At 46.1% G+C, this 16,658-nt stretch overlaps 1 protein-coding gene across 1 annotated transcript in view; it reads left to right on the top strand.

The window, feature by feature from the left end:
- LOC128666739 (zinc finger protein 300) overlaps nucleotides 1–16,658 on the top strand; it is a 41,693-nt gene that overhangs the window by 2,408 nt on the left and 22,627 nt on the right. Inside the window, exons 2-3 of the mRNA XM_053721496.1 lie at nucleotides 645–762; nucleotides 1,050–1,173. Coding sequence (XP_053577471.1) covers nucleotides 709–762; nucleotides 1,050–1,173 — 178 coding nt within the window. The 5' untranslated portion in view covers nucleotides 645–708. The remainder of the gene's footprint in view (nucleotides 1–644; nucleotides 763–1,049; nucleotides 1,174–16,658) is intronic.

The following is a 16,658-nucleotide window of genomic DNA, read 5'->3' as shown; positions in this document are numbered from 1 at the left end:
TAATGTGTGTGTATATGTAGTACTGTATAATATACAGGTGTGTGTGTATATATGTGTGTGATATATATGTATTATATAGATTATATACACATACATATAGAGTATACATATAAGTGTGTGTATATATCTGTATAGTGCTGTATGTTATGTATATATAATGTGTGTGTATATGTAGTACTGTATAATATACAGGTGTGTTTATATATGTGTGTGATATATATGTATTATATAGATTATATACGTATACATGTTACGCGCCTGCCTCTCTGTCGGGTCACGCGCCGGCCTCGGTCTCTCTGTCGGGTCACGCGCCGGCCTCGGCCTCTCTGTCGGGTCACGCCCCGGCCTCGGCTTCTATGTCGGGTCACGCGCCTGCCTTCGGCCTCTCTGTCGGGTCACGCGCCTGCCTTCGGCCTCTCTGTCGGGTCACGCGCCTGCCTTCGGCCTCTCTGTCGGGTCACACGCCTGCCTTCGGCCTCTCTGTCGGGTCACGCGCCTGCCTCGGCCTCTCTGTCGGGTCACGCGCCTGCCTTGGTCTCTCTGTACGGTTACATATGTATATATTGGACACTGAACAGTGTACTTTATGTATATGGTAGAAGCAACCTCTCTATAATGTTATTTTTTCCCCCCTTAACATTTAGGCTGCGGATTCAGCAGATGTCACGTTGCTTGCATTTCTAAAGTTATCAACTGAACAACACCGAAATGGCAGAGAAGGTTGCAAGTGAGACCCCTGAGGTCGGCACACGAACAGGAGAGGTAAAGCTGGGGTAATTATATAGGTTTTGCCTGGGATTATCAAGGCCTAGGACAGCGGAAATATGGCACAAACCTCCACCTCTTTATATTACAAATCATGGGAGACCACAGCCCTAGGGCAGCATAGGACCGGTTACACAACTGGGCTTATTTGGTGTCTATGGTTAAAAAAACAATGATTAAGGGTTGTTATTTGAGAGCTTGTAGTATGCCTATAGATTAAATGTGTTGCTAATTTAAAGGGTTAATTGACAAAACTTTATTTATTTGCAAATGTCTGTTTGGAGGTCTCTGAGTGTGATGAAGATTCGGCAGCTTTCTCCTCAGAGGAGCCGTTGGAGCCTATAAAGAAAGAGGAGGACGAAGAGTTTAGCGAGGAAGACGGCCTGACAGAGGAGGATCAGACGCCTGGTACAGATATTATCATTAGCTGTTAACCCTCTAGAATCATAGGGTTAATAAAGCCTTCACTTACCCCTCTGTATCTACCTGTAAGTAACGCTCAGCACCTTACCCCTCTGTACCTGCCTGTAAGTACCGCACAGCTCTTTACCCTTCTGTACCTAGCTGTAAGTACCGCACAGCGCCTTACCCCTCTGTACCTACCTGTAAGTACCGCTCAGCACCTTACCCCTCTGTACCTGCCTGTAAGTACCGCACAGCTCTTTACCCTTCTGTACCTACCTGTAAGTACCGCACAGCGCATTACCCCTCTGTACCTGCCCGTAAGTACCGCTCAGCACCTTACCCCTCTGTACCTGCCTGTAAGTACCGCACAGCTCTTTACCCTTCTGTACCTACCTGTAAGTACCGCACAGCGCATTACCCCTCTGTACCTGCCTATAAGTACTGCACAGCGCCTTACCCATCTGTACCTACCTGTAAGTTCCGCACAGCGCCTTACCCCTCTGTACCTACCTGCAAGTACCGCACAGCTCCTTACCCTTCTGTACCTACCTGCAAGTACCGCACAGCTCCTTACCCTTCTGTACCTACCTGTAAGTACCGCACAGCTCCTTACCCTTCTGTACCTACCTGTAAGTACCGCATAGCGCCTTACCCTTCTGTACCTGCTACACTACAGAAAATAAAAAATTACTGGCAGACTTGAAGTGTGAGGGGGAGGATCAGGTAGGTGGGAGGGACCCTAAACTACAGAAACAAAGAAAGAAATATATTCCTTGTCTGCCAGTAACTTAGATGGTGGTGACTAGTGGGGGAGGATCAGGTAGGTGGGAGGGTGATGAGGGACCCTACACTACAGAAAGAAAGAAATATATTTCCTGTCTGCCAGTACCTCAGATGGTTGTGACCAGTGGGGGGATTAGGTAAGGATCGGAAGGGTTGGGAGGTGTCGGGTGACAGGGTAATCCCTACATTAGAGCAAATAATAACCTCACAAGCTACCTGATTAACCCCTTCACTGCCAGGAATAATAGAAGTGTGGTGAGCAGCTGCAATTAGCGACCTTCTAATAACCAACACCAGTGGCAAAGCCATTTATGTTGGGTATTTCTAAACAAAGGGGACCCCAGAGAAGCTTTTACAACCAACCAAAATGGGCCTGGATCATTACCTTTGTAATAGGTAAATAAAAAACAACGGCCCAATTTCTCTTTAAACTGAGGGATAGCAAAATGCTAAAAATTATTTTCTACTTTGGTTAAAGGGACAGTCTACTCCAGAATTGTTATTGTATAAGAAGATAGATAATCCCTTTTTCTTTTTAAAGACACAATGAGTCCACGGATTTCATCCTTGTGGGATATTCACCTCCTGGTCAGCAGGAGGAGGCAAAGAGCACCACAGCAGAGCTGTATATATAGCTCCTCCCTTCTCTCCCACTCCAGTCATTCTCTTTGCCTACGTTAGTGATAAGAAGAGGTAAAGTGAGGTGTTAGATTAGTTTCTTCAATCAATAATTTATTCTTTTTAAAGTAGTGCTAGAGAGTGCTGCTTTGTTCTAGGGTGTAGCCGTAGTCCATATCAGTCTCTACAGTAGAGCATTTGGTGGCTTTAGAGCAATGGGAACTTGTGGGACATAATTCTCACTGCGCCTCCCATACTGATGCTGCCCTGCTTGTAATGTCTGAGGGAAGAGAAAAACGCAGTACTTTTTATTTCCACAGGCCAATGTGAGGAGAAAATTATGACCTTGCAAGCCGGGTGGGATGCCTTTGCTGTCTGGCAGAATGAGGTAAGTGCTGACTTTATTTCTGGGGTTACAAGAAGATAAAACTCAGAAGAAGTATGGCACTTACTTTGTATAGATGGGATCTATAAGGAAGCCCTTAATGGATTGGGCACTTTATTTTTATTTGGCATAACTTGTCTCTGATACATAGGAGACTAAATGCGACAGCTAGCGCAGGCACTGGAGGGCACTCTGTATTTATTATTCATAATACAAATAACGATGGTGGTAGTCACATCTCCTGGCGGTCCCAGAGGCAGAACTTTTCTTTACTTTCTGCAATGAGATTTTTTTTAGTGAAAATTTTTCTGCAGGTCATTTTTAAATAAAATTCCATTTTAAATTAAATTAGACAGTTACACTAAGGCACCAGTTCAATTGCAATGTGTTGGTTAGCTGAAGAATAAAGCAACTTTTAATGTTTTATAATATAGTGCAGTAGTTGAAAATTGCATTGCAAATTAGCTGCATACAAAAAAAAAGACATTTTAAAATGTCTCTTTAATAAATCTTTTTCCTGTTCACTTGGTCTAACAAAAATGTAATAATAAAAAAGATGCAGTGCTCTTACATTTAGAATAAACAGACTGGGAAATCTAAGAGCCAGTCAACAAGCAATGTGCTGTTGCTTTGCAGCGCTACTGCATATTTGACTGCTCACTTCAAACAGCACTTTGCCCTGGATGCACTGTGTTGAGGAAAATTGACACCGTGCAGCCAGAGCACAGCTCTGTTTGACGAGAACTGTCTAATGTGGAGCAGCACTACAAAGTTCAAGCACTAACTATTCCTGTATGTGTCCTGTTCTTTCTGCAGACATGCTGCATTTTCTGCGATGACATCTCACATCACTGTATGTTCTGCCTTGGGGCTGGCGGTTACTTAGAGAAGACATACCAACCGGGAGATGTCTGTACTGATATCGCCCTTGGCGGGCATAATTGGGCGTTTTTGTTTTTACAAAGTCTCTGGGGCAATGGATCGCATCTCCCGGCGGTCATATACATGTCAGATGTTGACATCCTTAGAGTGTTCACTAGTACAGTGACCACAGGAGCTGTTTCTAACTCACTTTATTAATAAAATATGTCGACCGTGAGATATCTATATTGTCAACGCCCACCAAGGGTGGTCCTTGGGAGACAGTGTTTACTTAGCGTGCCTTTTTCATCTCCCAGCGGTTACATAAAAAGAAAAACATGCTGACCGGGAGCTGTCTGTTTTGTAAACGCCCATGACGGCTGAGTTATACTGTTACTGGTCCTTTTACGCACCCTATTAATTTTATGCGTAATTTGGACCGGAGTTGTTTTTCCCCTATTGCGGTGGAGTCCTGATCTGAGCGTAACTGATCAGAGGGAGATAGTTTTTCTTTTTAGACAAGCACTTCAGCAGTTTTCATGCTGAAGGGGGTTGATAATGCACTGCGGCTGTGCTCTAAATTGCCAAGGTTAAAACTGTTCATGTAAAAAAAAAAAAAAAAACGTTTCTGCATTTATTATAGAATTACAGAATTCTTTGGAAAATCTTTTTTTTTTTTGTGAAAAAATGGACCAAGAGGCTATGCAGAGGATCTCTTTCTTTTGTGTTGTTGCACAATGTTTTACCCACCAACTCATTTGCTGTTCCTCCTGTATGTGAGGAATTTTATTCTTAGAAATCTAATTACACATCACAAATTGTATTGCCCTCACATGCAGTGCCCTGCGTTTCCTCTATAACTCATTTGGGTTACTTTCTAGAGTTCGCTCTCCTCATGAGTTCTGATGCGTTGTCTGCTTTCCAAATATTGCAGGGAAAGGGTTAGAGGAAGAACAGAGATTCAGTAAGCGAGGTTTCTAACACAGTGTAATTCCTCTTGTTGATGCTGAAGTTGTATTTTCCAAGTTTAAGCCACATCACCACTGTCTGTTACTCTAGGAGGTTTTGGCTACATTGGACGACTGCAATTTCTCAGTCGTATATATAAAAAAAATTGTACAGCGGGGCTAACATTAACGGCCATCTGTGTACTTTGCTACCGTCACTAGTGCGGCAGCATATTGGTTGAGACGTTGCCTGACGCTATCAGAACAGTAACTTTTTTGAATTAAATCCAGGATAGGTTAATAACCCTTAGACTGGCTAATTCCTTTATTACGGATGCTTCCCTTCAATTTATCTAAGCTGGGAGCAAAGACTTTGAAATTTTCTATTTTAGAGCCTTATCGTTAAAGCCTTGGTCTGCATATTCACATTCATAATTTTTAGTTTTCAAGGGAAGATCTTGTTTGGGCCTGGCCTGTCGGAGATTATCTCTGACATCATGGGAGGTATGGGTCTTTTTCTCTCTCAATATAAGAGAAACAATTTAAAAGGGATGACAGGGCACCTTTCGTTCCTTTAGGAATTTCAAGTGAAATTATTCTCTGTTGCCTCCAATCAGGAACAGACTAAACCTGCTTGGAGACCCAATCAATTTTGGAAAACAATCCACAAAGCCTGCTGTTGAAACAAGGACCGGACCGGATTTTGTAGGGGGCAGACTTTCAGTCTTCGCTCAAGCTTGGGTTCGTGATGCTCAGAATCCCTGGGCAATAGAAGATAGTCACAGGGATACAATTTAGAGTTCAAGCTTTTTCCTCCCAGAGGCAGGTTTCTGATTTTAGGATTCTCTGCAGATCAGACAAAAGGTGAGGCGTTCTTACACTGTGTAGGAGACTTCTCAGACCTGGGAGTTATTGTTCCAGTCCCAATACAGGTACAGGGTTGGCGGTTTTTTTTATCCCAATTGGTGTGTGGTTACCAAATTATGAGAGAACCTTCAGACCACTTTTTTAGATCTCAAGGGTCTAAACAGAATTTTCAGTGTACCGTCCTTCTAGATGGAAACTATTTGTTCCATTCTTCCCTTGATCCGAAAGGGTCAATTTATGAGTAGATTTAAAGGCCGTGTACCTGTATGTTCCCATTCTTAGGGATCATCACAAGGTCTTTAGGTTTGCCTTCTAGCCAAACATTTCCAGTTTGTGGCTCTTCTTTTTGGTCTAGCCACGGCTCTCAGAATCTTCACAAAGGTTCTGGGGTCTCCGATTGCGGTACCTCGTTCAAGAGGCATTGTGGTGGCGCCATATCTGAGCAACATTATAGTTTGCGCGCCGTCCTTTCAGCTAGCAAATTCTCACACGGAATTGGCTTCTTACGGTCACACGGGAGGTGATTCTAGAAAAGAGCTCTTTAGTTTCTCATACAAGAGTGACCTTTCTACGGACCATCGTAGACTATCTGTCTATGAAGATTTTTCTGACAGACGTCAGGAAATTAAAGATTTTTGTTACTTGCCTAGCTCTGAAATCTTCTCCTCGCCCTTCAGTGGTTCAGTGCAGGGAGTTAATAGGTCTGATGGTAGCAGCGTTGGACATCGTCTCGTTTGTTCGCTTTCACCTCAGAGCTCTGCAGTTGGACATGCTCAAATTATGGATTGTCCCCTCGACTTCTATTGGCAGAGGAGAATAAGGTGTCTCTTCCTTGGTGGTTGTCTCTAGATCATATCTCCCAGGGAACGTGTTTTCACAGTCCTTTCTGGGAGATTGTGACAACAGATGCCAGCCTTCTGGGGTGGGGGGCAGTTTGGGGCTCCCTGAAGGCTAAGGGGATATGGTCTTAGACAGAGTCTTTGTTACCCATAAACTTTCTGGAACTGAGAGTGATCTACAATACTCTTCTGGCCATGGCCTCAGCTGACTTCGGTTTAGTTTATCAGGTTACAGTCGGACAACATTAAGTCACTTGCCTAAATCGATCATCAAGGAGGAACAAGAAGTTCCTGGGCGATGGCAGAGGTTTTCAAAATAATTCAGTGGGTGGAGACCCATTTTTTGTCTGTCGGCAATCTTTCTCCCAGGAAGGCGGACTTTCTGAGCAGACTGACTTTTCATCCGTGGGAGTGGAAACTTCATCCGGATGTGTTCTCCAGTCTGATCCTCAGATGGGGTCAGCTGGAGTTGGATATCATGGTATACGGACACAATGCCAAACTTCTGAGGTACGGGTCGAGTTTCAGAGATCCTCAGGTGGATCTGATGGATGCTCTGACGGTCCCTTGGTCCTTCAATATAGCATATGTTTCCTCTGTTTGCTCTCCTTCCTCGAGTGATTGCCCGGACCAAACAGGAAAGGGCTTCCATGATTTTCAGAGTACCGGCCTGGCCTCGCAGGATTTGGTATGCAGACCGGGTAGAGATGTCGTCTTTACCTCCTTGGAGGCTTCCACTTCGAAAGGAGCTTCTGAATCGGGGGTTTTTTCCATCATCAAAATCTAGATTCTCTGAAGCTTACTGCTTGGAGATTGAACGCTTCGTTCTGTCCAAGCGGGGTTTTGATTCAGTCGCGTAAGTCTGTGACTAGAAAGATTTTCTATAAGATATGGTGTAAATATCTTTATTGGTGTGAATCCAAGGGCTACTCATGGAGTAGAGTTGGGATTCCTAGAATTTTGTCTTTTCTCCAAGAAGGATTGGAGAAGGATTTATCGGCGAGTCCCCTAAAGGGTCAGATTTCTGCCTTATCTATTTTGTTACATAAATGTCTGGCTGATGTCCCAGATGTTCAATCTTTTTGTCAGGCCCTGGTTAGGATCAGGCCTGTGTTCAAACCAGTTACTCCTCCTTGGAATCTGAATTTAGTTCTTAAAGTTCTTCAAGGGGCTCCGTTTGAGCCTATGCATTCCTAAGATATTAAGTTGTTATCTTGGAAATTTGTATTTCTTGTTGCCATTTCTTCAGCTCGAAAAGTGTCTGAACTTTCGGCATTTCAATATAATTTGCCTTACCTTATTTTTCATTCAGATAAGGTAGTTTTATGTACTATGCTAGGGTTCCTTCCTAAGGTGGTTTCAGACAGGAACATTAATCAGGAAATTGTTGTTCCATTCTTGTGTCCTAATCCTTCTTCTCCAAAGGAACGTCTTTTGCACAATTTGGACGTGGTCCGTGCTTTGAAATTTATTTACAAGCGACTAAGGACTTTCGTTGGTCATCTTTTTTGTTCGTTGTTTTTTTCTGGGAAATGTAGGGGTCAGAAAGCTACGGCTACCTCTCTTTCTTTTTGGTTGAGGAGTGTTACGGTATAGCCCGGATATCGAGGGTTAATACCAGATGAAAGATGCCCTTAATACGGGAATAGCAACACACAAACCCAGTTAATACACCGAACGTTGAAAATACACAAAATCCTTCTCTCCTGGAACAGGCAAAAGAATAATTCAAAGTAACAATTCCCCCCAAACAGGGAGACCAAGCTCCGTCTTGAGGGTAAAACAGGGATCTCTCTTAATTGAGGGCTACATGCCCGGTATTTTAGCAGGTCTCCCACCTGGTGGACAAGTATAGTACATTAGCCAATCGCAGTGGCTCAGGCATAAACGCTCCCCTTGGTACCAGTGAACCCCTCCTCCCTATTCTGGAGATAATTGGGAAGAAATCCAACTATCTCCATGGCTAGAGGAAAACGCCCTTTTACAGGATACAATAACGATACATTGCATAAACAATTAAACAATCAAACACAAGAAAAAAATTGTCTATTCACAGGTAAAACAGATTAACATATCAAGTTAATTAACTGGGGAAGAAAGTTTACTCAGACAATCTGATGTTGGGCAGTCTAGTTAACATATCACACAGGAACACAATCACTTTACCCAGACAGACTCCTGAGACACAATCAGATTAGAAACGAAAATAAAATACATCTTATTACAGAATATAATAACAGCTCTTATTAACTATTAAGTCCTTTATGCCCACTTGGTTTATAGAGTCACAATTGCTCTCACAAGGGACACTCACACCCTGTACCCATCCTGTATTTATGAATACAGGGTGACATGGACATAAGACAGAGTTATGAAAGTACATGGGGTGTCCAGCATATAAAATCCCACATTTCCATGCAGTCTCTGGGTATCCTTAAGCCCATGTACCTCCAGCCCAAAGAATGTTCCATAACAGGCCCTCCAATGCACAGTGGCGAGATTGGTCTCGTCACATCTCTCCCCTTTTCCAAACAGACTAACAGGGTATCTGACCTCCTGCCGGTCAGTGCCCTAGTTAGTCCAGCAACCCACCCACAAAACACAATCAGCAGTACAGCCCACCCACAATAAATGGTTACTACACCTGTGTAGAGGTGAAACTTGTCCAGGTGCCTCACCGTGGCTGTGCGGGGGACTTGTAGGCTGCCTTGGTGGGTTGCTGAGTGGGCAGAGACTAGCGGTACTCTGCCCTGGTGCCAGCGCTACCACGGAAGTAGCCTGGTTGGAGCCTGGTGGTGGCAGGGGGAGACCGACTGTCTCCCCATTAGATACACAGCTCTGTTGCTGGAGGGGAAGACCGACTGTCTCCCCTTTGGCTAAACAGCCCTGTTGCTGGGGGACAGGACCGACCGTCCCTACCCCCTCTGCTGTAAGTGCAGAGACCATGGTCCAGTCTGCACGGTTGTGGGGCTTACCTTCTCCCCTGGGTATGTCAAGCTGCTGCTGGGGAGAGGGGGTAACAAGCTCCTCTCCCATACATACTTCCAGCCGCGGGGGAGGGAGACCGACTGTCTCCACTCCCAATACCGAGTCCTGCTGCTGGGGAAAGGAGACTAGGCTCTCTATTCCCTGTAACACACACTGCTGTTGGGGAGCAGGACCGACCGTTTCTGCCCCCGGTAGCTCAGTCTGCCGCTGGGGAATGGAGACTGGGCTCCCAATTCCCTGCAATTCACTCTGCTGCTGGGGGACAGGACCAACTGTCTCTGCCCCCTGTAACTCAGCCTGCTGCTGGGGAATGGAGACTGGGCTCCCAATTCCCTGCAATTCACTCTTCTGCTGGGGGACAGGACCAACTGTCTCTGCCCCCTGTAACTCAGCCTGCTGCTGGGGAATGGAGACTGGGCTCCCAATTCCCTGCAATTCACTCTGCTGCTGGGGGACAGGACCAACTGTCTCTGCCCCCTGTAACTCAGCCTGCTGCTGGGGAATGGAGACTGGACTCCCAATTCCCTGCAATTCACTCTTCTGCTGGGGGACAGGACCAACTGTCTCTGCCCCCTGTAACTCAGCCTGCCGCTGGGGAATGGAGACTGGGCTCCCAATTCCCTGCAATTCACTCTGCTGCTGGGGGACAGGACCAACTGTCTCTGCCCCCTGTAACTCAGCCTGCCGCTGGGGAATGGAGACTGGGCTCCCAATTCCCTGCAATTCACTCTGCTGCTGGGGGACAGGACCAACTGTCTCTGCCCCCTGTAACTCAGTCTGCCGTTGGGGAATGGAGACTGGGCTCCCAATTCCCTGCATATCACTCTGCTGGGGGACAGGACCAACTGTCTCTGCCCCCTGTAACTCAGCCAGCCGCTGGGGAATGGAGACTGGGCTCCCAATTCCCTGCAATTCACTCTGCTGCTGGGGGACAGGACCAACTGTCTCTGCCCCCTGTAACTCAGTCTGCCGCTGGGGAATGGAGACTGGGCCCCCAGTCTCTTAATTGAGGGCTACATGCCCGGTATTTTAGCAGGTCTCCCACCTGGTGGACAAGTATAGTACATTAGCCAATCGCAGTGGCTCAGGCATAAACGCTCCCCTTGGTACCAGTGAACCCCTCCTCCCTATTCTGGAGATAATTGGGAAGAAATCCAACTATCTCCATGGCTAGAGGAAAACGCCCTTTTACAGGATACAATAAAGATACATTGCATAAACAATTAAACAATCAAACACAAGAAAAAATTGTCTATTCACAGGTAAAACAGATTAACATATCAAGTTAATTAACTGGGGAAGAAAGTTTACTCAGACAATCTGATGTTGGGCAGTCTAGTTAACATATCACACAGGAACACAATCAGTTTACCCAGACAGACTCCTGAGACACAATCAGATTAGAAACGAAAATAAAATACATCTTATTACAGAATATAATAACAGCTCTTATTAACTATTAAGTCCTTTATGCCCACTTGGTTTATAGAGTCACAATTGCTCCCACAAGGGGCACTCACACCCTGTACCCATCCTGTATTTATGGATACAGGGTGACATGGACATAAGACAGAGTTATGAAAGTACATGGGGTGTCCAGCATATAAAATCCCACATTTCCATGCAGTCTCTGGGTATCCTTAAGCCCATGTACCTCCAGCCCAAAGAATGTTCCATAACAGGCCCTCCAATGCACAGTGGCGAGATTGGTCTCGTCACATCTCTCCCCTTTTCCAAACAGACTAACAGGGTATCTGACCTCCTGCCGGTCAGTGCCCTAGTTAGTCCAGCAACCCATCCACAAAACACAATCAGCAGTACAGCCCACCCACAATAAATGGTTACTACACCTGGGTAGAGGTGAAACTTGTCCAGGTGCCTCACCGTGGCTGTGCGGGGGACTGGTAGGCTGCCTTGGTGGGTTGTTGAGTGGGCAGAGACTAGCGGTACTCTGCCCTGGTGCCAGCGCTACCACGGAAGTAGCCTGGTTGGAGCCTGGTGGTGGCAGGGGGAGACCGACTGTCTCCCCTTTAGATACACAGCTCTGTTGCTGGAGGGGAAGACCGACTGTCTCCCCTTTGGCTAAACAGCCCTGTTGCTGGGGGACAGGACCGACCGTCCCTACCCCCTCTGCTGTAAGTGCAGAGACCACGGTCCAGTCTGCACGGTTGTGGGGCTTACCTTCTCCCCTGGGTATGTCAAGCTGCTGCTGGGGAGAGGGGGTAACAAGCTCCTCTCCCATACATACTTCCAGCCGCAGGGGAGGGAGACCGACTGTCTCCGCTCCCAATACCGAGTCCTGCAGCTGGGGAAAGGAGACTAGGCTCTCTATTCCCTGTAACACACACTGCTGTTGGAGAGCAGGACCGACCGTTTCTGCCCCCGGTAGCTCAGTCTGCCGCTGGGGAATGGAGACTGGGCTCCCAATTCCCTGCAATTCACTCTTCTGCTGGGGGACAGGACCAACTGTCTCTGCCCCCTGTAACTCAGCCTGCTGCTGGGGAATGGAGACTGGGCTCCCAATTCCCTGCAATTCACTCTTCTGCTGGGGGACAGGACCAACTGTCTCTGCCCCCTGTAACTCAGCCTGCCGCTGGGGAATGGAGACTGGGCTCCCAATTCCCTGCAATTCACTCTGCTGTTGGGGGACAGGACCAACTGTCTCTGCCCCCTGTAACTCAGCCAGCCGCTGGGGAATGGAGACTGGGCTCCCAATTCCCTGCAATTCACTCTGCTGCTGGGGGACAGGACCAACTGTCTCTGCCCCCTGTAACTCAGTCTGCCGTTGGGGAATGGAGACTGGGCTCCCAATTCCCTGCATATCACTCTGCTGGGGGACAGGACCAACTGTCTCTGCCCCCTGTAACTCAGCCTGCCGCTGGGGAATGGAGACTGGGCTCCCAATTCCCTGCAATTCACTCTGCTGCTGGGGGACAGAACCAACTGTCTCTGCCCCCTGTAACTCAGTCTGCCGCTGGGGAATGGAGACTGGGCTCCCAATTCCCTGCAATTCACTCTGCTGCTGGGGGACAGGACCAACTGTCTCTGCCCCCTGTAACTCAGCCTGCCGCTGGGGAATGGAGACTGGGCTCCCAATTCCCTGCAGTACCGGTGGAGAGACCTCACTCCCATCTCCACAGGCCACCTGGGGTCCTTCCCAGTAAATCTCCACAACATCTTCCCAGCTGAATGGGTCTGGACCTAGGTCTGTCGCCTTGCTGTCCTGCTGAGCCTTCCCAATGGAGTGGAAGAGATCTCGGTAGTCCTGCTCCAGTTCCCACTCCAGGGTTGCTAGGTGAGCCAGGTCTTGCTCTACCTCACGGGCGTCATCCCAGTCATGCCTAGCCTCCCTCTCGTAGAAAATGTCCTGAAGTCTGGTCTGCGCAGGGTTCCCAAAGTCAGGCTCTGCAAAGGATTCCCATAACAAGCCAGGACCATCAAATTCCTCTCCCTCTGGCTTGTCATGCTCGGCTGTCCAGGGTGTATACTGTGCCATATACCACCAGAGTGCCTGGTAGGAATCCTCCAGCCATAGCTCCTGCCATACCCGGTGCTCTAGTTCCTTCACCCATTCCTCCAGGGGCTGCTCTCCCAGGAAGGGCATCCGCAGGGCCACTTGCTTCTGCAACCGCTGCTCTTCACTAGGGAGACTCTTACCCTGCTGGTATTGTACATTATCCAGGGCCTGGTACCAGATGCCTTTCCTTAATGCATCCCGGCCATCTAAATCCTCCTCCTTGTATAACACTGCTGGTTCCATTCTGTTGCTTTTAGGGTCACTGTACTGGGGCATGCATTGCCCCCAACTTGTAAATCCCCGGATGTGTAGTTGCTCTTCTGGGCAATGAGGACAATCCCGTCGCTTGCCACCAATTGTTACGGTATAGCCCGGATATCGAGGGTTAATACCAGATGAAAGATACCCTTAATACGGGAATAGCAACACACGAACCCAGTTAATACACCGAACGGGGAAAATACACAAAATCCTTCTCTCCTGGAACAGGCAAATGAATAATTCAAAGTAGCACTTCCCCCCCAAACACGAGACCAAGCTCCGTCTTGAGGGTAAAACAGGAATCTCTCTTTATTGAGGGATACATGCCCGGTATTTAAGCAGGTCTCCCACCTGGTGGACAAGTATAGTACATTAGCCAATCGCAGTGGCTCAGGCATAAACGCTCCCCTTGGTACCAGTGAACCCCTCCTCCCTATCCTGGAGATAATTGGGAAGAAATCCAACTATCTCCATGGCTAGAGGAAAACGCCCTTTTACAGGATACAATGAAGATACATTGCATAAACAATTAAACAATCAAACACAAGAAAACAATTGTCTATTCACAGGTAAAACAGATTAACATATCAATTTAATTAACTGGGAAGAAAGTTACTCAGACAATCTGATGTTGGGCAGTCTAGTTAACATATCACACAGGAACACAATCAGTTTACCCAGACAGACTCCTGAGACACAATCAGATTTGAAACGTAAATAAAATACATCTTATTACAGAATATAATAACAGCTCTTATTAGCTATTAAGTCCTTTATGCCCACTTGGTTTATAGAGTCACAATTGCTCCCACAAGGGGCACTCACACCCTGTACCCATCCTGTATTTATGAATACAGGGTGACATGGACATAAGACAGAGTTATGAAAGAACATGGGGTGTCCAGCATATATATAATCCCACATTTCCATGCAGTCTCTGGGTATCCTTAAAGGGACAGTTTACCCAAAAACTTTCTCCCCTTTAAATTATTCCCAATGATCCTTTTTACCTGCTAGAGTGTATTAAATTGGTTGCAAGTAGCTCCTTACTCATATTTCAGCATTTGAAATAGCTGATTTAGCTTGTGGTTTCCCAACCTATACTGAAAGTTTTGATACTGGCGTATACGCTATTGACAAGCCTAAGTAAACACAGCCAGCAGAAGAGATTACACCCTCAGTGGGGGGCATGATAGTTAAGTAATAAAATGATAATTTTCCATTGTTCTCTCTATGTATTGAGCTTTGGTGTTCCAGACAAATATAAGATAAGGAAGCAAATCTGTGCACATGAAAGTGATAACATAATGAGATCTGATATTACCTGAAGCTCAACCCATTGTAATAGGCTGTGGTTTCAAAGCACAAAACCAGCAACTTCAGATAAACAAATAAACACGAAAATGCAATTTCTCAAATATTTTATACTCTGCAGTTGGTATAACAAGTAATTTAAAATACATTTATGGAAAAACAATTTTACAGTGTACTGTCCCTTTAAGCCCATGTACCTCCAGCCCAAAGAATGTTCCATAACAGGCCCTCCAATGCACAGTGGCAAGATTGGTCTTGTCACAAGGAGTATCATCCGTTTTGCATATGAGTCTGCTGGACAGCAGCCTCCTGAAATAATTACGGCTCATTCCACTAGGGCTGTGGCTTCCTCATGGGCATTCAGAAATGATGCTTCTGTAGAACAGATTTGCAAGGCTGCACCTTGGTCTTCTCTTCACACTTTTTCTAAATTTTACAAATTTGATACTTTTGCCCCGGCTGAGGTTGTTTTTGGGAGAAAGTTCTTCAAGCAGTGATGCCTTCGTTTATGTTCCCTGTCTTGTCCCTCCCTTTTAATCCGTGTACTCTTGCTTTGGTATTGTATCCTACAAGTAAGGATGAAATCCGTGGACTCATCGTGTCTTTAAAAAGAAAAGAAAATTTATGCTTACCTGATAAATTTGTTTCTTTTTAGACACGATGAGTCCACGGCCCGCCGTGTTCTCTGAGACAGGTTATTAATTTTTGTAAACTTCAGACACCTCTGCACCTTGGCTTTTCCTTTCTCTTCCTAACTTTGGTTGAATGACTGGGTTGGGGGAGAAGGGAGTAGCTATTTATGCAGCTCTGCTGTGGTGCTCTTTGCCTCCTGCTGCTCAGGAGGTGAAATCCCACAAGTAAGGATGAAATCCGTGGACTTATTGTGTCTAAAAAGAAACAAATTGATCAGGTAAGCATACATTTTCTTGTTACCCATTCCCCAGTTTTGCATAACTAACACAGTTATATGAATATACTTATTACCTCTGTGATTAACTTGTATCTAAACCTCTGCAGACTGCCCCCTTATTTTAGTTCTTTTAACAGACTTGCATTTTAGCCCATCAGTGCAGACTCATAAATAACTCTATGGGAGTGAGCACACATGAACTAACACCCTCTAGCTGTGAAAAATTCAAGGGCATAGAAATTAGCATATGAGCCTACCTAGGTATGACGGACCGCCTGGTACCTCCGCCAAAAGGTGCCTCCTGCCCTCCAAACCCCTCCTGCAAACAGAAAGCCGACACCAGCCCTTTACCCCAAACAAGAGACAGGACTCAGGTTGAGGTAAAACCACAAGAATAACTGTATATTAAAACCAGAAACACATATTTTACCCCCCTCCAGTAGAACAGTCCCCTTCTGAGAAAATTATCATAGATAAGTTAAGATGTTTGACCAGTAGAAACATGACACTTCAACCTGTGAACATTAATCCAATTATCAGCTAGGCACATTGTCTTATCGGTAGTTACAGGAATCCCCCACCCTGCCTCACTTGTCTACATGCTGGGAAACATGCACACAGCAAGTCCTTGTTAGCCTGGGCTTGTCCACTGAGATGCCCAGAAACAGTTCCACAGCCGGCTACATAAAGTACAGTACACTGGTAATTTCTAAGTGTCCCACTGCAAATCCAGCCTGGATCTGGGTTATAAAGTGACACATTCTTGGTGGAAATAACACTTAAAAGTCAATAATATAAAGATAGTGGTGGCCAGGCCGTGATGGCAAAAATATACCCAGAAGGAGTTCAATAACCCCTGTTGGAAAGGGTGCGTCTGTCTGTCCCGCACAATGTTCCCGCACCACTGTTCTGGGTACTGTCCTTACCGCATCTCCCCAGTAGTCACTCCAGCCATTAAGAAGGTCTCCCTTCCGTGCCCTGACCAGGAAAATAGGGTAAAATCCCTGGTCTCTTCCATGGGCCATAATCAGTGGGCAGGAGGTTAGCCCACGGCCCCCTCCAGAGGACCCAGTGACGGTAGGGTCCGTCACACTAGGTTTAGCTTTCAACAAAGAATACCAAGAGAACAACGCAAATTTGATGATAAAAGTAAATTGGAAAGTTGTTTAAAATTGCTGCCCTATCTGAATAATAAAAG

The sequence above is a fragment of the Bombina bombina genome, chromosome 7, assembly GCF_027579735.1.
Source record: "Bombina bombina isolate aBomBom1 chromosome 7, aBomBom1.pri, whole genome shotgun sequence".
Taxonomy (NCBI): Eukaryota; Metazoa; Chordata; class Amphibia; order Anura; family Bombinatoridae; genus Bombina; species Bombina bombina.
Note: the sequence above shows the minus strand (reverse complement) of the source record. Positions and strands in the feature narration are given on the sequence as shown.